The following is a 24253-nucleotide window of genomic DNA, read 5'->3' as shown; positions in this document are numbered from 1 at the left end:
CCAAGACTGGGCAGAGAGAAGCCAGGAGCTGGGAACTCAGTCCAGGTCTCCCACATGAGCAGCAGCAACCCAATTACTTGAGCCATCTCCACTGCCCCCTCTTATCTGCACTGACAGGAAGCTGGAATCAGGATCTGAAACTAGGTACCAAACCCAGGCATTCCAATATGAGATATAGGCATCTCAGCCGCTAGGCTAAACACCCACCCTACTCCTTCACCACCTTTTCATTAATATTTCACATCCTTAAGTATTATTTGAAAATATGGTTTGTGATGTGTACTACATAGTACTCTCATGGCTGTATATTTATTCCTCTGTATCTTGGGATGTTTATGTTGGTATCCATCAATACTTAAAAAAAAAAAAAAAAAAAGAGAAACAACTACACCAGAATGGTGACTATCCTTGCACAGAACCTTCTGTTCACATCTCAGGTATCTTCTTAGATCAATGCCTTTAATTACAAAGCCTGGGACAAAGACTTAGCACTTTGTCAATGATTGTATCTCCAGAAAGACCGCAGACATCTTGAAGCACAGATCTTTCCTTGCCCTCCTTGTCACCTAGTGTATGACAAAGATCCTCTAAGTAAACATAAATACCTGAGCAATGAACACTGGGAGAGAAAAAGAATTCCACCGAACTCCACCACTGCCCTTCCTCCTATGAACGAGCTTCCCGTCTCCTGCGGCATCAACCCTGCCTTCCCAGTGAAGAGAAAAAGAAAGTTTTCTTGTAAGAGAAAACTTACCAAGGACGTGAAGGTTCCCAGAGAGCTGGTTGACCAGCCCTGTTGCTGCTCAGCAATGCCCTTAAGGGGCCCCGCCCCCCTCCCCATAAAAAGCCAGGGTGCGGTGGGGCAGCCACAGCTGGCACCCAGCCTCCAGAGCACCAGCGCCGCATTGGCACACACTATGGCAACCGAAGTGCAAGTCCTGCTCTCGCCGCTGAAAGGGGGGCATCCTCCTGCAGGTAGGCTGCCCCCCACATCCACCCCTGTCCTGCAAACAGCTGCTGCAGCCCCTCCACCCTGCAAACAGCTGCTGCAGTGTCTCCAACAGCAGCATCCCGGCCCATGCTTAATTTCATGCAACCTGAATTCCTCCTACATCTGATGCTTTTTAGCTTGTGCGTAAAGCCACCTATAGATTCGTCAGGTCTCAGCTGAACTAAACCCTACACAAATAGGTAGAAGGGATCCGGGTAGTTCTGAGGAGAGATGAGGAGGGAGGTGACCCCCTTCCCTTCGGGGCTGTGGGCTGGCAGCGATACAAGCCTACCAGGCAGATGATTTACTACCCTGGAAACCTTCCTCCCTAGAGTTTCGCCAGCTGTTAATCTCAGTCTGCCCAAGATGCCTGTACATGACCTCACTCCTCACCTAAGGAGCTTTTGCCCCGACAGCGAGCGCCAGTCCCCCGCCTGCCCCAGGCTCTGCGCTTGCGCAGTGTTAGCAGGGACACTGCCTGTCAACAAGCTGAGAAGCGCTTTTTGATACAGAGACAAGGAGCAGGGGAACTGACTGGAAAAGTTAGGTACGAAGGTGTTTGGCAAAGCACCTGCAGTTTCTTAATAATTTATACTATTTATATCAACTCTGAAATATGGAAATTCCTTTTATTGTACTTAACCATATGTTCATGTAGATTGGCGAAGGCAGACAGGCTTATTTTTAGTCAGTTTTATGTTCTTTCATTCTGCCTTCCTTCTTTTTTCCTTAAGAAAAAAACCTGAAAAGTTTGGCCGCTTTACTCTTGCCTTTCTGTATTTACAAAATGTAGTCGGTGTGGGGTCATTCTGCGGCGCTTCCAAGCCCAGGTTATTTGCACCCTGTTTGCTGCAGAGGGTGATGGAGACACAGCCTTGACGAAGCAGCAAGTCAACCCTTTTGGTTACTTTCTGGTGGGCAGCCCAGGTGAGAAAGAGTCAGAATCTGTGCGAAGCCTGCATGTCCCATTGTAGACACCGTGTCCTGTTCCCTTTGGCATGCCTGTGACATTTTATATTTGCAGTTGGGTTTAGCCATATTTAACATTATCAATATTTAACGTTAATGATGCTAACTAATGGCCAGGAACTATGCTGACATACGCAGATTCCTAGAAGAGAAGCCTATTAGGTGGATAAAGACACCGTGAAAAAGAGCGTGATTCTCTTCCCGCCACTTCCACACCAATCTTTCCTAAAATGCTCCAGCTAAAGCCCGATTTGCTAAAAGACTTTTCTGCCCAAAGAACACAGAGATAACTTAACCAAATGGAAGTCTGAATGAAACCACCAGGAACTTTCTGTCCCTGCCACTAATGGTTGCTAATTACTCTGTGTACATAGCTCACCACGGCTCCATCAAGCATGTCACAATGCCTCTGGCATGACAATTAATTATTATGAACTGTGACACTGCAGATAAGAGGTTTTGGATAATTAGAATGGAGATGAAGGCAGACTTTTGCCTCCCCACTGAGCGCGGAGAACAAAGAAGCCTCACCCTTCAGCTTGTCTTGCTACATATTTGAAATCTGAATCAGTTTGTGATGGTGCAAAACTTTATTTATGGAACAGAAATAATTAGGTGCCAAAATTCTATTAAATCTTCAGCTGGCTTTTATAAGCAAAATACAGGTCCCTGAAAGTGGAAAGCTGATGTAATACGATGGGAACGTGCACCGTGGCCTTGCGAAACGGGGCAGACCTGAGTTCGAACCCTGAGTTAATTCCACAACTCTGAGCTTCAGTGTTCTCATCTCTGTAACAGGGTATAATGAATAACAGCAATCTGACATCAGTCTGTTGTTGTGATGATTAAAAGAGCTGGCCTACGTAAAGTGTCCTGGCACATCAATGTTGACCCCATAAAATGAAGGTCTAGGAAATCAAGTTACTGTCAGCAGAAATTATTCTCCCCAGTTTTCAGACATCCCTGATAGTCCAGCTGCGTTAGGCCCGACTGCAGCAGGCAGAACAGAAGGAACCTGCGTGGAAAAGATGCTCACGCCCGCCCCTTCCCGGTTAAAAATGAAACCACTCAGAAGGCAGCCAGCCGGAACTCCTCCCACCTGCATGTGGAGTGCTCTTACTGGGTTTTCTTTTATGTATATTAATATAATATATTTCACCTCACTTAGCCCTGGTTGTACATTTATGCTGTGAAGCAAGACTATACCAGACATGAAGGAGCCAGGGCTCTAGGAAGCACAGCTTTGAATTTTCTGCTTTTTTTTTTTTTTTTTTTTTTTTTTTGATTTGCCTTGCTCTTAGCTTCACAAGAACCTCAATACATGAACCACAAGATCAAAAATGTATGAGTAGAAGGCGATCCTGAGAAGCCAAATGCACAATGAATAGAAAGAAAAGAAAAGCAGCAGTTAATGAGATTTTCTACATCCTTTGCACTTTTTAATTTAGTGTAAGTCCCATGAATTATACCTGCAGGGGGTCACACCTGAACCCCTAGAAAGAAAAGTTTTCTGGCTCACTAAAGAGAGGAAAGTTTGGTGAGAAAGGCATCCCCAGGTGTCAAACTAACTTGGAAAACGGACAACCACCATATCTGCGTAAGAGTCAATGTTATTAAAAACAGATAAACAAAATTACCAGAAACTTGATTCTGTCAATTCCATTGGCCCAAGTCAACTGACGGGGCAAAGGAGGGGTCGTGAGACCCACTGCCTCAAGTCCTTGGTAGAGATGAGGTTTGATGGCTGAGACGACAGCTTAATGCTTAATGCTGACTGTGCACCTGGACAGAAACTTCTAGATGTAGCAGAACCCTACAGAAGGGCGATGCTTCACAGTGGGGCAAAATGAGACCCGGTGAGCTCGAGGGACTTGCCGAAATCCACTCAGCCAGGGGGCAGCGACACTGGGACTGGGGAACCACGCCAGCCTATTGCTGAGGGCTGTGGGCCTCTTGCTCCAACGCGCTGCCTGCTCCTGTTCAGCAGGAGGTGAAGGTTCAATTACTCGGGTCTCTGCCATTTACTTAGTTGATTCGGGTTGAGCTCCCACTCCTGGCTTTGGCCTGCCCCACACCCAGCTGTTGCATGCATTTGGGGAGTGGAGCAGCAGAGTGGGAGAGCTCTCTCTCTCTCGTCCCTCCACCTTTCACAAATACATGAAAATTGTAAAAATACAATAAAGTAACATTTCCTGATAAATCAACTGTGAATGCAAAGGCCTTTGCAAATGTCTAGACTTTTCATTAAAACCTTCCTCTAGAAGTCTAAGCAAGCCAGAGTTTACTTAGACTTCCGTGTCTTTCCACTTTCACATCATTCTCCATGGATCACTGACAGAAGTCTAGTTTTCCTAGTAGGTTTGACTGTATCTTAACTACTCTCCAACAAAAACTGCAAAACGTCTAAGAAATATTAACTGGAAAATTATTAGAATTCTAAACTTAAAAGTCTATTTTTAAGTTATAAACCACAACAGTATAACTTATTCAGAGACAGGAAAGCAAAGCTTCATTTTCCTCACATATATTAGGGTTTCCGATGAAATTATCCAAAAGAACATTTCTCGCTTATATTTTCTGACTCTTATTCATTGTATTTATTGAAAGGACTTAAAGTCTTACCTAATACTTGTACTCCAGGGCCTGTTAAAATGTTAGTTTATGTTTTCCTTTTACTCAATTCACTTGGTCTTTCTATAAGGGTTCCAGAGGTAATACAATTCCAAACATGGAATTACGTAAATATTTGCAAATTTAAATGGGTTCATCTGGATAGAATGACACCTTGAAAAGTTCTCTTGAGTTTGACTTCTCTGGCATAAACAAAACAGGCAAGAACTTGGTTGTGCTACATTGTAAATGATGGTTCATCTAGATTCTGGGAGAGCAATGGACAGGTGCTCCCAGCAGAGCTCTGCAGGTGACGCTCCCACAACCTGATTCCATCTGGCTCAGCTACCCCAGTGTAGTGAGAGTCTTCATCAAATTCGCAGTGCATCCATTCATACAATGGATATACTAACTTCTGCTTCTTTCTGCTACACATAGATGACCAAGAGAGACTGCTTACAGAACAAATTTGGAACAAGAACTATGTTTTAGAAATCCAAGGTGTGGGCTAATCCTCCGCCTTGCGGCGCCGGCACACCGGGTTCTAGTCCCGGTTGGGGCGCCAGATTCTGTCCCGGTTACCCCTCTTCCAGGCCAGCTCTCTGCTGTGGCCCAGGAGTGCAGTGGAGGATGGCCCAAGTCCTTGGGCCCTGCACCCCATGGGAGACCAGGAGAAGCACCTGGCTCCTGGCTCCTGCCTTTGGATACGCACGGTGCGCCGGCCACAGCGTGCCGGCCGCAGCGGCCATTGGAGGGTGAACCAACGGCAAAGGAAGACCTTTCTCTCTGTCTCTCTCTCTCACTGTCCACTCTGCCTGTCAAAAAAAAAAAAAAAAAAAAAGAAATCCAAGGTGTGTTTTCCTAATGCTTCCTAAATCACAGTCCTAAAACAGTGGATTGCAAGGCTGCTGGATAGAATTAGGGATCTTCTGGGGAGGATTTTAATTCTTTCCCATAAATGCCTCTGTTTTGTTCTTAAGAATGAAGAACTCCCATGTTCTCCTTAATTTATTCCTTTTGGCATTCATTTCTCTCTTAAGTGCTCTCCGTTCTTTCCAAAGGGAGATAGTAGTAGATTTTCTCTGGGAAGTAGATTAGAATTAAAATCACAATAAAGACTTTATAATAAAGATTGATTAGTTCAATTTCTACCCAATTGTCCAAAATTCTTCCAAGATGTTCTTGATAAGTGGACTTATTTTCTTTCATTTAATACATCGAAGGGCAAAGAACTTAACTTAGGGGACCATTGTGTTTAATGAGTCCATCATGGACTAAAACATTGCTATGTGGCATATGACTACATATATACAAAGAGCCACGAAAGTATACTCTATGTGCAATGGGAAAACAATAAAAGCAATTCCTTAAAATTAAGAAGGCAAAGATGTTGACTATCACCACTGTTTGGCATTGTTCTAGAGAAGGAAATATATTTGTCTCAGGTTATATAACTTGTTTACCTGAAAAACCCAGGAGAATGTACCAAAAGACTATTATAAGCAATAAGAGAATTCAGTATGGCCTGGGGAAAAATCAGTAGCATTAAAACAATAACAAGGACCGGCGCCGCGGCTCACTAGGCTAATCCTCCGCCTAGTGGTGCCGGCACACCGGGTTCTAGTCCCAGTCGGGGCACCAGATTCTGTCCCGGTTACCCCTCTTCCAGGCCAGCTCTCTGCTGTGGCCCAGGAGTGCAGTGGAGGATGGCCCAAGTCCTTGGGCCCTGCACCCCATGGGAGACCAGGAGAAGCACCTGGCTCCTGGCTCCTGCCTTTGGATACGCACGGTGCGCCGGCCACAGCGCAGCGGCCATTGGAGGGTGAACCAATGGCAAAAGAAAGACCTCTTTCTCCCTGAAAAGCTGGGGAGTTCCAGCTACTCTACTTCTGATCTAGCTTCCTGCTAATGCACCTGGGAAGGCAGCAGATGATGGCCCGAGTACTTGGGTCCCTGCTACCCATGTGGGAGACCGAGATGGAGTTCCTGCCTCCTTGCTTCAGTCTTGCCAGGCCTGGTTGTTTAGGCCACTAGTGGGGGTACGGGAGAGGGGTATAAACCCCTGAAGGAAGTTATTTCTCTCTCTCTCTCTCTTACTCTCTATCTTTGTCATTCTGCCTTTCAAATAAATAAATAAACAAATCTTTTTAAAAAATAATAATCTGGGGGCCGGCGCTGTGGCGTAGCTGGTAAAGCCGCCACCTGCAGTGCCGGCATCCCATATGGGTGCCGGTTCGAGTCCTGGCTGCTCCACTTCCGATCCAGCTCTCTGCTATGGCCTGGGAAAGCAGTAGAAGATGGTCCAATTCCCTAGGACCCTGCACCTGAATGGAAGACCCGAAAGAAGCTCCTGGCTCCTGGCTTCGGATCAGTCAGTAACCCAAAAAAATCAGTAACCCAAAAAGATGTGAACAATGGAAAAGAATCCATGTTAATGAATAGAAAGCCACAGAAACATGATGATACGAATTTTTTTCTTTAAAAAGTCTGTATATTTAGGGGCTGACCTTGTGGTGTAGCAGGTAAATCCACTGCCTGTGATGCTGGCTTCCCTTATGGGTGCTGGTTCATGTCCCAGCTGCTCCACTTCCAATCCAGCTCCCTGCTAATGGTCTGGGAAAAGCAGCAGAGGAAGGTCCAAGGTTTGGAACCCTGCCACCATATAGGAGACCTAGATGAAGCTCCTGGCTTCTGGCTTTGGCCTGGCTCTGTCCTGGCTGTTGCAGCCATTTGGGGAGTAAACTTGTGGATGAAAGGTTTCTGTCTCTCTCCCTTTTCTCTAACTCTTTCAAATAAATAAAAGAATAAATACTTTTTAAAAGAAACTGTATACATTTAAAGTTGGCTCTTTCTAAAGTTCAGGTACAAAAATAAATAAGAATAGCTTGTAAAATTATGCAAAGAAAGACTAATTTTGCCAGATACTAAAGCATAATGCCATAATAATTGAAATGGTATTGTAATGACACAGGAGCAATCAAATTAGGGGAATAAAATGGAAGTCTAAAAAGGACAAACGTACTTGTGTATGTTGGCATAATTATATATGCATTTATAAGCACACATGTAAAAATATACAGGAATTTAGTGTATAATAAAAATAGCACTTTTAAAGATTTTATTTATTTATTTTGAAAGTCAGAGATACAGAGGGAGAGGGAGAGACAGAGAAAAAGATCTTCCATCTGCTGATTCACTCCCCTGTATTGAGCAAGGCCAAAGCCAGGAGCCAGGCACATCACCTGGGTCTCCCACATAGGTAGCAGGGACCCAGATACCCAGTCATCTTTTGTTGCTTTTCCCAGGCCATTACTAGGGAGCTGGATAGGAGGTAGAGCAGCCAGGACATGAACCAGCACCCATATGGGATCTTGGCATCCCAGTTGGCAGCTTTACCTGCTATGCCTCAACACCAGCCCAAGCATTTTGAATCAATAGACAAAATACAGAGTTTTCAATATAATTGCAATCATCTGAAAAGAATCTTGCATAATTTCCCATAGTTTATACAGTATGCATTCTAATAGGATCAAAGATTTAAATACATAATCAAAGATTGTACAAAATGAAACTATAAAATTTCCAAAAGAAAATGTGGAATTATGTTATAAAAATTAGATTTCCTTGATGACACAAAACCCATAAGACATTGAAAAGTTCAAGGACCGGTGCCGCGGCTCAATAGGCTAATCCTCTGCCTGCAGCGCCGGCACCCCGGGTTCTAGTCCCGGTCAGGGCACCGGATTCTGTCCGGGTTGCTCCTCTTCCAGTCCAGCTCTCTGCTGTGGCCAGGGAGTGCAGTGGAGGATGGCCCAAGTGCTTGGGCCCTGCACCGAATGGGAGACCAGGAGAAGCACCTGGCTCCTGGCTTCAGATCAGCCCTGTGCACCGGCCGCAGCGCGCCGGCCATGGCAGCCATTGAGGGGTGAACCAATGGAAAAAGGAAGACCTTTCTCTCTGTCTCTCTCTCTCACTGTCCACTCTGCCTGTCAAAAAATAAATTAATTAATTAATTAATTAAATAAAAAGAAAAGTTCAAATGGGTTTCACCATAGCAAAAGCATCATTAATAGGAGCAGGTATTTAGCTTAAAAGTTAAGACACCACATTCTGCATCACAGTGCTTAGGTTCAATTCCCATTTCTGATTCCTGACTCCAACTTCCAGCCAATGCAGAGCCTGGGAGGCACTGGATCAAGTAGTTAGGTCCCTGCACCTACAAGGAGATGTGGATTGAGTTTCTGGTTCCCAGCTTCAACCTAGTTTAGCCCTGGCCCTTGCTGGTATCTGAAGAATAAACTAGGGAAGTGACCTTCTCTGTGCCTCTCAAATAATATTTTAAGTCTTCAATAAAATAAAGCTAGTTATTGATACAATAAAATATTTTCTATTTGCAAGACATCTCACAAACAGCTACTATAAACAAGTTTTAGAGGCAAGTGTTTGCACAGGAGTACTTAAGTACTCCTGATGCTACTTGGGACTCACAGCCCATGTTTGAGTGCTCAGATTCAAGTCCTGGCTCTGCATCTGATTCCAGATTCTTGCTAGTGTATACCCTAGGAAGCAGCACGTGATGGCTCAAGTACTTAAGTCCCTGCCACCCACAAGGGAGACCTGCATTGAGATTTCTGGCTCCTAGCTTCGGTTTGAGCCAGCACTGGTTGTTGCAAATATTTAAGGAGTGAACCAGCAGATGGGCAAATTTGTCCCTGTCTTGCTGCCTTTGAAGTAAATAAAAATAATTAATTATAAATTAATTTTTTAAACTAGCAATCCAGTGGGGAAAAAAAAAACAAAAAAAAAATTGAACAGTTCATAAAAAAGACTCTAAAACGCTTTTTCATCCATTAATGAGAAATGCAAATTGAGCAATCAAACATCTTTATTTCCTAACTTATTGGTTGACACAATCAAACATTCTGTAGCTCATGTTGTTGCCAGGGGGGTGTGAGAACAATCCCTGCCATGGTGCCTGCTGAGACTGTAAACCAGTGCTAACCATGCAAAGGGAGATCCAGGAAGATTTCACAAAATTCCAAATGCACCTCCTAAGCACAAGATCACTTCTCAGAATGTATTCAATGAATGTATTTGTATGTGTGCAAAATTATGTGTATAAAGGGGGTATTTACTGCAGCATTATTTTTGATAGCAATGGATTAGAAACACATGAAATGTCCATTATTAAGGAACTGGTTAAGCAAACAGAGAATGTTCATATAATAAAATTTCAAAGCAGATGTTAAAATATAGATATAGATATAGTTTAGATATAGATATGGAACTTTCTGAAATACATGGTTAAAGAACAAAAAAAAAAAAGAAAACAAGATATAGGCATGGCATCTGACACTGTAGTTAAGATGCCTTGTGATGCCTGCATGTCAAATCAGAGTGCCTGGTTCAAGTTCCTACTCCTCTGCTTCCAATCTAGCTTCCTGCTAATACACACCCTGGGAGGAAGTAGATGATGGCTCAAGTACTTGCGTCCTTGCCACCCACATGGGAAACCCAGATGGAATTCCACATGGGAGGCCCAGTCCAGGCTATTACAAACATTTGGGTGATGAACCAGATCGAAGATTTCTCTCCCTTTTTTTCCTCTCTCCTTTTCTAATGACATAAATAAAATTTTTTCAGATATGCAGAATAATGAGTATCTTATGCTGCCTGCCATCCTATGTATTAAAGCCTATATATAGAAAATATAGTTTTATGCATGGAATGTCTGCAGATTAAGACATAGGAAACTTGTGACATTAGTAGTATGTAGAGAGGTGATCTGTGAGCTGAAGAAATAATGGTAGGCGGGAGATTACGTACCTTTTTATACTTTTGAGTAGTGTGCCTTGTGCAAGTATTACATAACCAAAACATAAATCATTTTTGCAAAACAAAAATGAAGTCAACTCACAAGATATGGGGATGATGAGATACAGAACTAGTTTTCTTTACCTGGAAATGGAGCTGGTTTCTTTATTTTTCACTGTATTGGAAACTATTTTAGAAAATTGCCAATTTGCCATTTCCACAAAAAGAATTAACAGGTTCAAACAAGTCAATGTCCGTTTAGCTCTTCCTCTTTTGAGCTTGTCTGATTTTAGACGTGCAAATTTCCTGGGAACAAGAAAAAGTATTTGCTTTGACTGCAGTCTGAAATAGGCTGTTCCTTTTCAAAAGTTGATTTCATCTGACATTCCTAAACACTTGAATTGCTGTTAGGTCATCTGTAGCCTAATTAACACTAATTGATCTCTTGAATGGCAGGATTATTAATGCAGTTTAATTACTCAGTAGAGTATCTGCGCTCCACCAACACGGGAGGTTGGGGGCTGGGGTGGAAGGTGGGTACCTGCTGGAATCAGAAGCCCCTCTGTTGAATTAAACGCCTCTTATCACTGCACACCCTGACTTCTGCTCACTTCTCAGTATCTGGCTTTGGAAAGCTTTGGTTGGAAAAAAAGAATGCAAGTCATGCAAAAGCTTTAATCTTGTGGGAAAACAGAAGGTCACATTGTGATTGTGGGCTGCTATCCTGAAGAATGTAATTGGTTCGATTACAACAAGAAAATGTTTCCCAGTGAAATGCCTAAGGGAGTATGTTGCTATTCCCTCCCTACCCCCCCAGTCCAAGGCCTAACCTGCTGCTTGCTCTCCCAGCATAAACAAACAGACCTCAGCCCTCCCTCCATCCCCACCTTATTTGCTTGAAATAGTATTTTTCTCTTTTTATTGTACTGTTTTGGATAAAAGTTTAGATCTTTAAATATATAATGCTGAAAACTTTTTCAAATATGAATTCCTACTTTGAGTAAGAGAGTAAGCCCTCGCTGGCGTTCTAACTTCCGTGTTGATGCCCCTTTGTTTATAGTGAAGGCTGGAGGAAAGCGAATTTCCAAAAAACAAGACACTGGAGTCTTGGAGAGACAAAGCAAAAAATCCGGATTAGAGAAGACAAGGTAGGCGTTGCTTGGTTTCTTCTTTGTCAAGGAGTTTTGAATGATGTGGGTTCCAGAGGTTAATTTAGGACAAGCAAGACTTCCTCTGCATTTGGAGGCAGTTGGCCAGGGTGGTGTGGGGGTCAAGGCTGGTGATGATTTGGGGGGTCTGGGAGAGGTGGGTGCCTACCATCTTGTAGCCTCTCTCTGGACCACCATCACTACCCCACCCCCACCATCCTCCTCCTCTCTGTGGCCGGCGCAGCTGCCTCCTACTTAAAAGGCACAGTTCTCAATACATCCCAAGCTGACACACATCCCTGTAGCCTATTTTCAGATCAGCCTTTAAAATATTATCCCTGGGCTGGCCCTGTTTTTGTAATATGCTTTCTGCTGAAGTAAATCTCCTGAATTAAAAATAAATTCCTTTTTCTTTTTTGTTTTAAATTCATCCCTCAATCACTTAGAAAGCTAATGGCCACTATATTTGGCATAGCCGGAGGCACACAGGTACTGAGGCTGGTTTCTCCCCACTCCTTTCTCCGTGACCTTGACATACTGTGCAAGTCCCAGAACTAAGCAGAGAGCTTCGGGCTGGGTCCAGTTCAGAAACTGTCCAACCACTCTAAGTGTTGGCTAAGGAAAGCAAGTGCATTTCCAGAAGAAGCACGCGGAGCTGTTTCCTCGGAGTAGCGTGACGGGGTGCTGCAGAGACTATTAATTTTAGGATGTTTCTGTAGATCAGTGGGTGAACGATTCAAAAGGAGTCGATTAGAGAGGATGCTCCAGGCACCTCCTTAGGATTTTAATAGCACCACTTTCAAAGAGAGAATGTGGTGAGAAACGGGCTATGAAATGTCTTTGACTCTTTCATATAAAAATTTTAAACATCATTTAAAGTTTTCTTCCCGATTTCTGGGAAGGAGTATTTGGAACATTTCAAGTCCCTTGCTCCCCTTGCTTTAGGTTGAAATGCTGGTCTGACCCACTGGCAGTCAGTCTTTTGCTTCTTCTGATACTAGAAAATAACATTCACAATGCTGAAAGCCAATGTGTGCACCCTCACGCGTGGGGGTCATGGGTTCTTCATCTCCTGGCCCAGCCCCAAGGACAGTTCCTAGAATAGTGAATGCACTCTGGGACGGCAAACGGTTGGTGAATGGCAAACTGGTTAATTTTGAGAGCCTCTTCTGTTTCTCCAACCTGCCCAGTGCATAGGCCCTGTTTATTGTGACCCTGACCCAAATGCCCAGGCCAACAGTCAGGAGCCGAAGAAGCTTGTCTTGGAACTGACTCCTAGTAGACAGCCACCAGGCAACATCTGCCTTGCTCTGTACCTCAGGCATGGGGCCTTACCACTAATTTTCACATCTGCCAAATAATGCTGGTGGAGAAGCTGGCCACAGAGTGGTCAAGTGGAGACTAGACCCTTCTTTAAAACCCTACTGTTTTCTAATAGTCATTAAAACATTGGAATTGGACTGCTACAGGTAGCTTTCTCTTGCTGTAATTACCAGGGACAGATACAGGTTCCATGGGGGCATGAAGTTTATAAGATTTGAGGGTTCTTTGAAAGAAAAAGAATCAAAATTACAAAAATAACCAGGGCCTTGGAAAGAGTTTGAGGCTTAAGCCTTACTCCCTCCACTGCAAATCCACCTCTGTCCCTGACATGTGCAGGGGACAGGGTATAGGAGTGCCTCAAGTTCAGGGACAGCACCTCTCTTTGCATCTTCTTAGGAACTTATTCAGGAGGATGCATTTGAAATATATATTGTATCATAAAAATAAATTCCTAAGCATTATCAACCTATATCCATCTCCTAATAACATCTACCATCCAGAAAAAAAAATCCCCACGCTCAAGATATTGTACTGCATATTCAGGCCTGATTGAAACTCTCCTACAAAATAATTTGGCCTGAGAGAAAGAGGCCTTTCACAAAAGAGTACACGTGGATGATTCATTTCATGAGCACAAAACCAGTCAGAACCAAGGCGTGGAGCTGTACGTCAAGGTTGTGGGTCTCCATAAGGACAGCCAGCTTGACTGGTGTTTCAGTTTTGTGAATATTCACCCAGCTGTACACTTAGAACACACGGGAGCTTCAAAAGAGTCATGGACAATTCACATTCTCCTTGAATCCAAAATTTCCAGGCACTCCGTGTGTGCATTTTCTCTATATTTATTATACTCATACGTCAATGAAATGTTTCAAAGCTATCATAATAATAACTTGGCTTACAAAGCTTGTTGTAGCATGTGGGTAGAATTTTTGTCTTTTAGATGTTCCTGCAGTGAAAGCTTAAAAGCCAGGGAGACAGCCCTCTATATAAAGCCTTTAGTCTTCATAGAGGGGAAAGTGTTAAAATTCTCTCTGGATTTTCTTTTTATCCTCACAGTGCCATTGCAAATGCTGCCAAAATACAGACGCTGGATGTGCTGAATGACACTCTGGACAAGGTGAGCCATAGGTGAGGCTGGGGGACCTCACAGCTGCCCCGTATCCATCCGGGGGGTTGGGGGGGGCAGGCCACATGGGGGACAAGCAGAAGACTGCTGGGATTCCTTGCAAACTGGAAGCTGGGTGCCCTTGTGAATTAACCTGTTTTGGGCAAAGGAGTGCAAAGTGGTCTGGGTGAGAAAAGCTGTTTTTCCCAAATGCCAGAAGAGTCCTTTTCATAAGTCATTTCTAGAATAAGACCGGGAATCAAGTAACACCCACGCCGCTGAATTCACAGAACTCTCCCGGCCACCCCGGATATTTCTCAGAAATGTTGGCATGTTTATGAAAGGCAGCTTGTGTGTTGGGAAGTCAGAAGTTTTTGGCCTTCCTCACCACCTCGGGCTTCCTGTAAGGAAATAGTTGAGTTGAGGGTGGGCAGTCGAGGGTTGCATGGTGTAGAACTAGCGAAAGGCAGAGCACCAGCCGGGTTTACCCAGTAGGGCTGTTTAGGAGGATAGTTGACCAGTGCTATTTTTACCTCCGTATCCTGAATTTCTTCTCAAAAAACTCAGAAATTCTTTCCTGGCAGACAGTGGGGTTTTTAGATTGAATACCTAAAGGTTTGTAAGGAACCTAAGTGAAGGGTCTTATTCTGCTTCTAGGAGCAGGTGCCATAAGCCCTTCATGTCTGTGGGTTCTGAATTTTGCAATTTTGGATGGGAAAAAGAAGTTGCATCTGCACAGAATATGTACAGACTTTTTATCTTGTCATAATTTCCTAAACAATGTGGAGTAATAACTATCTACATAGCATTGAGTATTATAAGTAATCTGGAGATGATTTAAGGTATACACAAGGGTGTGTACCAGCTGTCTTTTCACATAAGGCACTTGGGCATCTGAGGATTTTGGTATCTGGAGTGGGGGAAGGGGGGCTAGAACCAGTCTCCCTGGATACCAAGGGCTGACTGTCCATCATGTTCAAGGTAATAAAGAACCTCTCTTTCTGCTATTCCCACACTTACTGCAGATCAGGGCTAGGCATCCTCCACAGAAGAAAGACTTGCTACTGCTGCCCAAATCAGGCACTGAGGAGCAGCAGCTGAGCCTTTGGAAAAGATTAGAGTAGAAACTGTGCAGCTGTCCTGTGGTGTCACCACTTCCTGTCTGGGTCTGGTGTGGACCTCCAGCTAGATGACATCACATGGTGGGCAGGAGGCTCACCAGTCCCCACCTTCTAAGGGACCCACACCCCGGCCACACCGGGGACCGAGCTTCCACCGTGTGAACCCCTGAGGACAAACCATATCCAACCCGCAACAACCACGGTGCCTAAAATAAATAAACTACCAAACTTGTAACGCTCAGCTCAGGGTTTCCTGGAGAAGGGCTGTGGCTAAGACTTTAGAGATCTCTGGTCACAACAGGTTCAGGCAGCAACCGCAGACAACCCAGTTCCTCTGCTGTCACTCACCCACTGTGTGTCCTTGGGCAAGTCTCTTCATTTTTCCGTGCTTTCTTTCCTCCTCTGTACCTTGGCATATGATTAATAGTATCTGCTTCACAGGAGGGTTGTGAGAGTGAAATGAAGTTCTAGGATACTTGGACGGTACCCAGGGCAGTTAGTCTGCAGTGTGTGTCAACTTCTACTCCCACATGTGCATCCTCCATCACTTGGAATCCCAGGCAAAGAGCAATAGCCGGCAACAAAAAGAAGCTCCAAGATTACAGGCGTGACCACCTGAAACAGGGAGGTTGGTGGGATCCGTATGTTTCCCTACAGCAAAGAGAAAGCGTCCTGATCAATATTTACCTTGCAGCTTAGCAGGATTTCCTCCCAGAGGTCAGCTGGGTTGGAGGTCTGCTGAGGTCTGTGATCATCAGGAGCTGTGGGGCGGGAGGAGGGGGTGACCGCAGTGGGACGGGGAGAAGTTTAGGGGATGTTGGACCGGTTCTGGGTCTTGGTTTGTGGTAGTAGTCACAGGCAATGCATTTCTCAAAGTTCATAAAGCAGCTTACTAAACAGGATCAGTTTTATTGTAGTTTCATTTTGAAAAGTTTGTTTTGAAGATGTTGCGTAAATGATTAGGCTGATTAAAAACAGATATTTAAGAGATACAGAGATAGGAATCTTTTGATAAATTTGCACTGCATTGCAGTGAGTCCCACCACAGTATATATTGTCATGGAGATTTAAAGATGTACAATCGGTCAGGAGAAACGCAGCAGCAGAAGGGAAGGTCATTTCCACTGTACTTGTTGACATTCGTTGATACCCTCAGCTGCAGTTACAGCCAGCCACCAGAACCCATGTTACTTCTCATACTTCTCACACACTTAGGAGTCTAAGTTCACATCAACCATTCAGTCATGGCAGGCAATTTCTCTCTGTGTGCTATTCCTCTCTGAATACCCCCATTTTTAAGCAAACCTAGGGGAGCAAGTTGTGGCACAAACAGGTTAAGCCACTGCTTGGGATACCACATCTCATATTGGAGCGCTGGTTCTAGTCCCAGCACCTCTGCTTTCCCATCCAGCTCCCTGCTGATGCATCCTGGGAGACAGCAGGTGATGGCTCAAGTGCTTGGGCCCCTGCTGCCCATGTGGGAGACCTAAATGAAGTTCCAGGCTCCTGACTTCAGCCAAGCCCACCCCTGGCTGTTGTGGGCATTTTAGAAGTGAACCATTGGGTGCAGGATGGTTCTCTCTCTCTCTCTTTCTCTCTCTTCCTCTCTCCCCCCACCATCATCCTGCCTTTCAAGTAGATGAAAAATAGTAAACATCCTTTTAAAACCACTCTGGGGTTTAAAATTGGGAAATTGAGAAGAAATCCCAAAGGAATTGGTATTTTATAAATCTAAATAGGAAACAGCCTAAAATCCCTCCCCACCACTATGCCCCATCTCCTCCCTCCACAAAGATTTTTTTTTTATAAATAACCTTTTAATTTCATTGTCCAGGTAATTTTTTTAAAAAGATTTATTTATTTATTTGAAAGGCAGAATTACACAGAAAAAGAGAGAGAGAGAGAGGTCTTCCATCCTCTGGTTCACTCCCCAACTGGCCGCAACAGCTGGAGCTGCGCCAATCCGAAGCCAGGAGCCAAGAGCTTCTTCTGGGTCTCCCCTACGTGGGTACAGGGGCCCAAGGACTTGGGCCATTTTCTACTGCATTCCCAGGCCATAGCAGAGAGCTGGATCGGAAGTGGAGCAGCTGGGACTCAAACCGGTGTCCATATGGGATGCTGACACTGCAGGCGGCGGCTTTACCTGCTATGCCACAGCACCAGCCCCACAAAGATTCTTCATTCCATTTCTCCTTCCCTCCTTCCCTCTCCAGTTATCCCTTCTCCATCTCTCCAAACCATAAATATTGAGAGAATTAATGTTGCCCAGAGATGGGACACACAGCATGATACTTGTGTAGAAAAGGCAGGTAACCTGATAGCTCTATAGGCTAAAAATCTGGGAGACCTGGCCTTAGGTCAAAGCTCACCTATAATTTAGAAGTGGTCTGACCCTTTGGATGTCACGTAACTCTGCTGAGATTTATGGTTGCTCATTTACTTAGGAAAAAAATTTAAGGGAGTGAAAGAGAATTATACTGCCAAAGATATTAATTCTCTGGGCAGTCATGAGAGGGAAATTGGGCAATAGTTGTGCAGCTTCTCAATCTAGACGTTTCCAGGTAAAACACTCGTCATGGAGTTGGGTTATGGTGTGGCAGGATGCAGAATGTTGAAGTTTGCCAAGAGTTGGGCCACTTTTTCAAGTTGCCAGATTTTGGGTCACCATGGCCAAAGTCGCTGAGATGTATGTGCGATGAGATCCTGGGGCAGAGAAAGCTCTCCAAGGCATCTGCAAATTCAAGGAGGCTTCTCATCACTGCAGGAGTACCCTTGAATTTCATTGACACGAGCTGCATGTTTTGTTTTAAGCACTTTGCTTAACAGGGTGTGGAAATTTAAGTGCCAACCTTCGTATTGGAAGCTAACACCCTGGAAAGATGAATGGAAGGGCTGCCAGTCTGCTAACACTAACTTCAAGTCCTAACACAAAACCTGGCTCTGATTTTCTTGCTTCTAGAATTTCTTTCACAGCTCCAGTCACAGAGATCTGTATCACATTTCCTACGCTTTTTCTATGAAACCAAAAATATAGATTCTGAGGTCACAGCTATCCACAATCAAGGTGAATTCTCAGCATGGGAGCTTCTACTGATCTGCCGTTCAAGTTTGATGTTACTCCTGTGCTGGCACCACAGCCAGGCAGAATCCTTCTTTACACCCCTACTAGCCCTCAGTTCTTCCTGTGTGGGGTAGCCTAGGTTCTTTTACCCTAATAAACCGGACAAGAAGCACATGGCTTTCTACAAATACTATCATTTTACAAAGATGGATGATGAAAATTCAAGAGCTTCCCTGAAGTTAAGATGCCAGAGTAAAACAGCCGACTGGTTTTAGGTTGTGCTCTGGGAAAGCTCTTTCTACCTTTTTCTGGTTCAGGCTTGAACAAATCTTCCTCTCCCCCTTTATGACAGCCACAGCAAAGAAATCCTACATTGAGGGGTTAGCATTTTGTTTACAGATTTCATCAGTTTGGATGGAGGCGCTTTATACATTTCCACCCACAAGCCCAAGACCTTCTATTTCAGGATTTTCCTGATTAAGGGTCATGGGGAGATATGGGAGAGAACATGACCCTCCTATCATCATGTTTTCAAGGGTTGCTATAAACCTCTGCTACTGCCCCTACACAACCTGTACGCATGCAGCCTAACAATTATGGGTAGGTTCTCTAAGGCTATTATTATCTTTGCCGGAATATTATTTCTACTTTCTTCTCAGTCTTACTGATGTTGTTGCCTGCCCCTGTCCCACAGACATTTCCACCCTATTTCACATAGAGCCAACAGGCCACAGAGGCTGCCTCGGTCTCACTGGCATTGTGACCTCAGGCCTTGCCCTCACGAGAAACAGTTGAGCAGCTCTTTAGAGCCTGAGTTAAGTGCACACCCCTAACCCTGGGCATATTGATGGGAATGTAAAATAGTGCTATCGCTCTGGAAGCAATATGGTGAGTCTTCAGAAGATTAAATACAGAATTGCCATATGATCCAGCATTTCCACTTCTGAAGATACACCCAAAAGAACTGAAAATAGGAATTCAAACGGGCATTTATTCACCAGTGCTCATAGCAACATCAGCCACAACAGCCAAAAGGTAGAGATAACCTCCGAGGTGCCCATGGCTGGATGAATGGATAGACAAAATGTGACGCCTGCATTCGCGGAAATGTCTTTCAGCGTCCAAAGGAAGGAAATTCTGACACACAGTATAGCATGGTTGAACTATGAAGACATTATGCCAAGTGACAGAAGCCAGACACAAAAAGACAGATGTTGCATGGTTCCACATGCACGAGCTACCGAGAAGAGTTAGATTCCCAGAGACAGAAAGTAGAAAGCTGCGGGGCAGGTGTTTGGCATGAGGACACCACACGCCATATCAGAGTGCCTGGTTTAAGTCCCAGCTCCTGCACTTCTGATTCTGCCTCCTGCTAATACACACCAGCAGGTGACGGCCTCCGTGCTTGGGTCCCTGCCACCCTCATGAGAGACCTGCATGCAATCCAGGCTCCTGGCATTAGCCTGGTCTGTTGCTGACTGTTCAGCGCATTTGCGCAGTGAACCAGAGGACAGAAGCTTTCCCTCTCTCTCTCTCTCTCTCTGTGTCTGCCTTTCAAATAAAGTGAAATAAATAAATTTTAAAAATTAAAATTTTAAATAAAGTAGAAAGTTGTGAGGGACAGGTGAAGATAAGATGGGCAGTTACTGTTTAATAGGCACAAAGTTTCTTTTCGGGATGATAAAGTCTTGGAGACAGAGTAATGTTGGTTGCACAACAATGTGAATTACTTAATGCCATTGAACTATAAATTAAGAAATGGCTGAAGTGGTAAACTTCATGCTATGCATATTTTATCACAGTTTTTTTTTAAATGATGCCCCCCCAAAAAATAACCCTTAAATTATGGCAATCACCTAAGAGGATCAAATCCCAAGTCAGCGCTAAATTCAGCCGTGTGCTCTAATACGTTGTTCTCCCTCCCCTCTTCCATCCTGCCTCCACCCAGCATCACTCACACCTTGACAGCAGCAGTCAGCGTGGCTTTCCCTCTTCCAGTCCCAACTTGTCACCCTGCCCCACCTCACCCTGGCTAACTGCCCAGATTTCAGTTACATCAGAGTTATTAGTTGTTTTCTTCCTCATCCCTTCTTTACAGCTGACCTTAAGTAACTTGCCAATTGTTCTTCCTACCTATAATCTCTTGAATGTGATTGAAAGCTAACCTGAAGTAAAGAATCCATCTGTTTGAGATGAGACTAAAGAATAAAAGCAGGCCAGCGCCGCGGCTCACTAGGCTAATCCTCCGCCTAGCGGCGCCGGCACACCGGGTTCTAGTCCCGGTCGGGGCGCCGGATTCTGTCCCGGTTGCCCCTCTTCCAGGCCAGCCCTCTGCTGTGGCCAGGGAGTGCAGTGGAGGATGGCCCAGGTGCTTGGGCCCTGCACCCCATGGGAGACCAGGAAAAGCACCTGGCTCCTGGCTCCTGCCATCGGATCAGCGCGGTGTGCCGGCTGCAGCGCGCCAGCCGCGGCGGCCATTGGAGGGTGAACCAACGGCAAAGGAAGACCTTTCTCTCTGTCTCTCTCTCTCACTGTCCACTCTGCCTGTAAAAAAAATAAATAAATAAATAAATAAATAAAAGCAAACTACTCAAGTCAGTGACGTCTTCAGTCTCCTCCTGGCTCTCATGTTAAAAGGAAAACCAAACAAAATGCTGCCCTTACCACGTTGTAAAGCACACATCGTGTGCTCTGATGATAATTGATGTGACAAAAAGAAAAGCCACCAGCTCTTTTTAAGACTCTAAAACAATGTGTATGGCCAATAGCTCACCAATTTCTCTTTGGTTCTACTAGGATGTTGGCAGAGATCATCCGTGACTTATATAACTGATGCCCACTCATGGCAAAAGAAAAAAAATAGAAAATTACAATTAATTAAGGCAAATACAAAGACTAGGAATAGCCTATAATCTATCTGCTAGTGATAACCGTTGTACACATTTCAGCTTATGTTTTTCTAGTGCTTTTAATTTTTTAAGATCAAGAAGAAAAGACTTTTTGGAGTCAGATTGCAAATGAAAGGAACTGCTGTGTGCTTGAAGCGTGGGCAAAGTCATCTGAGAAGAGACGTAAGGCACATAGGTTTTCCCTGTCTGAGAAAGGCCCAAACAAATCACAAGCAATGTGGTGCTTGGGTCATGAACACTTCACCTCCCTTTCTATTTAATTTGTCAAGGCAGCAGTATCTAAGTTCAACAGTGATCAGTTGAATTCCTACTGAGCCAAGGCTCTGCTGGCTTAGGGAGGGGAGCAGGGTGGGCTTGGGTAGCTGTGTGTTGCATTGATGGGCTTGGAGACCAAAAACTGGAGTGGGCACAAAAGGTCACTGGGTCCAAATTGTTCTCCCAGGAAAACTGTGCGAGGTGCCCAGCAGCACTGAGAGTCTGTTCCCTCTTAAATTCTCTTGGCACCATAGGAAATTCCTCTTACTGTCAAAAAGCCTCAATTTCATTAAGCCTGTTTCCCCATAGATGTCTTCTATGGAGATGAGTAATGAGGACTTCAGTAACCTAAAGCTTGGAATCATTTCTCAGTCCACTTTTCACCAGCCTAGTTGGACTGAATCGTATGGAATGACCAATAGCACACCATTTTTGGCCTACAAAAAAATAGCAGTTTCATAAGCTTCAACCTAGTAACCAAACCTAACTTTTCCTAACTTTTTCAGAAGTTTTAAAATTCTGATCTTTGGATAACTGATAGCATCTCCCATGTTCACAGACTTCTTAGAAAACATTGACCTACATATGAATACTAGTGCCAGAATGACTGCTAATGTTACAAAAGAATGATGCAGATATCAGTGTAATGAACCTTTTCTATTTAAAATAGCACTTCAAGTAACAGTGCTGTAGCACATTGGGTTAAGCGTCCACTTAGAACACTGGCATCCCATATCAAAGAGTCCAGTTCGAGTCCCGGCTGCTCCACTTCCGATCCAGCTTCCTGCTAATGCACCTGGGAAAGCAGTAGAGGATGGCCCAAGTGCTTGGGCCCTGCCACACATGTGGGAAACTCGGATGCCATTTCCAGCCCTGGCAATTGTATCTATTTGGAGAGTGAGCCAGCAAATAGAAGATCTTGCTGTCTCTCTCTGTTTCTTCTCTCTGTCACTCTGCCTGTTAAATAAATTTTTAAAACTTAAAAAAAATAGAATTTCACTTCAAAACATGTGTCTAAATGCATATATATGAGGGGGCTTCAAAAAGTTCATCATAAAATGAAATTAAAAATGTATATTTTCTATTAACATTTAGAAACCTCTTCATATATTACATATATTTCTTTATATATCATGTCTTGTGAGTGTGGGGAAACCCAGATTAACATATACTCCAATGGGTCTGGAATGATATGGAAAAAAGTATTATGAAAGAAATAAACAAAATTGTGAATTCCCCTGACCAACTGGCTTGCTTTCTACTGCTTTAATATTTCATGACCAAAAAGATTCAAATGTGCTTAGTTTTCCTTCCCTTTTCACCTCTAGCTCAACCATAAATTTCCGGCAACAGTGCACACGGCACATCAAAAACCCACACCTGCTCTGGAGAAGGTCGCTCCGCTGAAAAGGATCTACATTATTCAGCAGCCTCGGAAATGTTAAGCCAGCACGTAAAACCCAGCCGTCTGGCTGACTGCCTGCAGCATCTGACGGCTTAGAAAAAGGATCAACACTTCCCATAGGCCTGGTGCACTTGCTTGGTAAATAAAACAGCTTTTGTATGCTCCCTTTTGACTTTAGATAATAAAGCACCCAAAACTGCAAATCCAGCATGTTCCTGTGCCTCTTTTTGGTGCAGGTCAGGATGCACTGCTACTCACATTCTGGAGAAAAGTGGAGATTCAGCCCACCTGGCTGACCCACTCCACCTCCCTAGATCAGTGGCCTGCCCCTTGACACTTGAGTTCTCATCAAGGGCATGGGTTAGACTGGGTACACTGACCTGTGCAAAGGCCAATAAACACAAAAGTGAATCTTCTCAACTGGTTTATCTTAGAATAATCAAGTTTCTCCTCAAGGTAAAAATGGCCTTTTCAGCCTCCCCCATAACTACATGGTTTGTTTTGAAGATTCGGTGGGGCAAAAGGAAAAAGTCAGATGGATTACAAGAGTATTGTCTTTTTCCAGGCAATCAAGGGCAGAAGGAAGAAGTATGGTTTCAGAGGCAGATATGATCAGGGCCTAGAACTGAGGGGATCCAGACACTACAGGGCACAATGGTTAAGCTATAGAAGTTGACTTTCCACAGGGGTGGGGTGGGAGAGAAGGAGTTGCCATTCAGGAACCTGCTGTACCTCTCTCTACCACACCCACACACTTACCGCATATACAGACGGTCCTCAGCTCATAATGATTCAAATTACTACCTTTTCTTTTTTATGTTTTATTGTTAAAATTTTTTAATAGTTTTTAATAGTCTCATTACAGTTGGTAGTTACATTTCTAAGAATATAATGATATTCCCTTCCTGTCTCCCTCCTCCCTCCCCATCAATTCTTTGATTTGACTATGGTGCATAAGTATGATTTGACTATGGTGCATATTTGATACAAGCCATACATTGAATTTTGATCTTTTTCTGGGTCAGCAACATGCAAGCCACTACTGTCTCACAGTGCTGGGCAGTGGAGGTGAACACAGCTCCCAATCAGCCCTGCACTCATGAGTGGAAACACCCAACACTCTACAGTGTGCCATGTTGCTAAGCTAGGATGCACCACAGATCAGATGTATTCAGTGAATTTTCCACTTACGATGGGTTTATCAGGACAGAAGCCTACTGTAGGTTAAGGAGCACCCGTACTCACAAGTAAACAGACCAGGGTATCCCCAGGTGAGGCAGTGGGAACAATCACCTTCTTCCTCCATGGAGGTTCCTCCTCGCTGTTCCACATTCTGTACTTCTAGCTCATGATGCTGGCTGACCATCGGTGCTTCTCTTAACCCCAAGAAGGGGGCAGAACAACCTTTGGAGTATGACCTGCTGCCAAATCAGTCTCTGATTCCTGGAAATCCAAAGATACTTGGCAAAAGCCCAGTGGTCATGAGGATGCATCTCATCCCCAACCCCTGCATTGTTTGGCTGGTTTTCAGGAATAAGA

The 24253-nt window shown here is 44.3% G+C and overlaps 1 protein-coding gene across 1 annotated transcript; it reads left to right on the top strand.

Annotated features, from left to right (window-relative positions):
• Positions 1-821: 821 nt before the first annotated feature.
• Positions 822-22917, top strand: DAPL1 (death associated protein like 1). The gene is made up of 4 exons (XM_002712148.5): positions 822-975; positions 11445-11532; positions 13915-13975; positions 22638-22917. Exons 1-4 carry the CDS (start codon positions 918-920, stop codon positions 22752-22754), a joined length of 324 nt encoding a protein of 107 aa, XP_002712194.3. The 5' UTR covers positions 822-917; the 3' UTR covers positions 22755-22917.
• Positions 22918-24253: the final 1336 nt, after the last annotated feature.

This window comes from Oryctolagus cuniculus, chromosome 3 (genome assembly GCF_051225735.1).
Source record: "Oryctolagus cuniculus isolate XC-2025 breed Fujian yellow rabbit chromosome 3, ASM5122573v1, whole genome shotgun sequence".
Lineage (NCBI taxonomy): Eukaryota > Metazoa > Chordata > Mammalia > Lagomorpha > Leporidae > Oryctolagus > Oryctolagus cuniculus.
Note: the sequence above shows the minus strand (reverse complement) of the source record. Positions and strands in the feature narration are given on the sequence as shown.

Excerpts from the sequence above, each read along its gene's own strand:
- DAPL1 (XM_002712148.5), top strand. The coding sequence starts at position 918 with ATGGCAACCGAAGTGCAAGTCCTGCTCTCGCCGCTGAAAGGGGGGCAT. Across the intron at positions 976-11,444 it reads AGGGGGGCATCCTCCTGCAG|TGAAGGCTGGAGGAAAGCGA; the intron begins GTAGGCTGCCCC and ends CTTTGTTTATAG. Across the intron at positions 13,976-22,637 it reads TGAATGACACTCTGGACAAG|CTCAACCATAAATTTCCGGC; the intron begins GTGAGCCATAGG and ends TTTCACCTCTAG.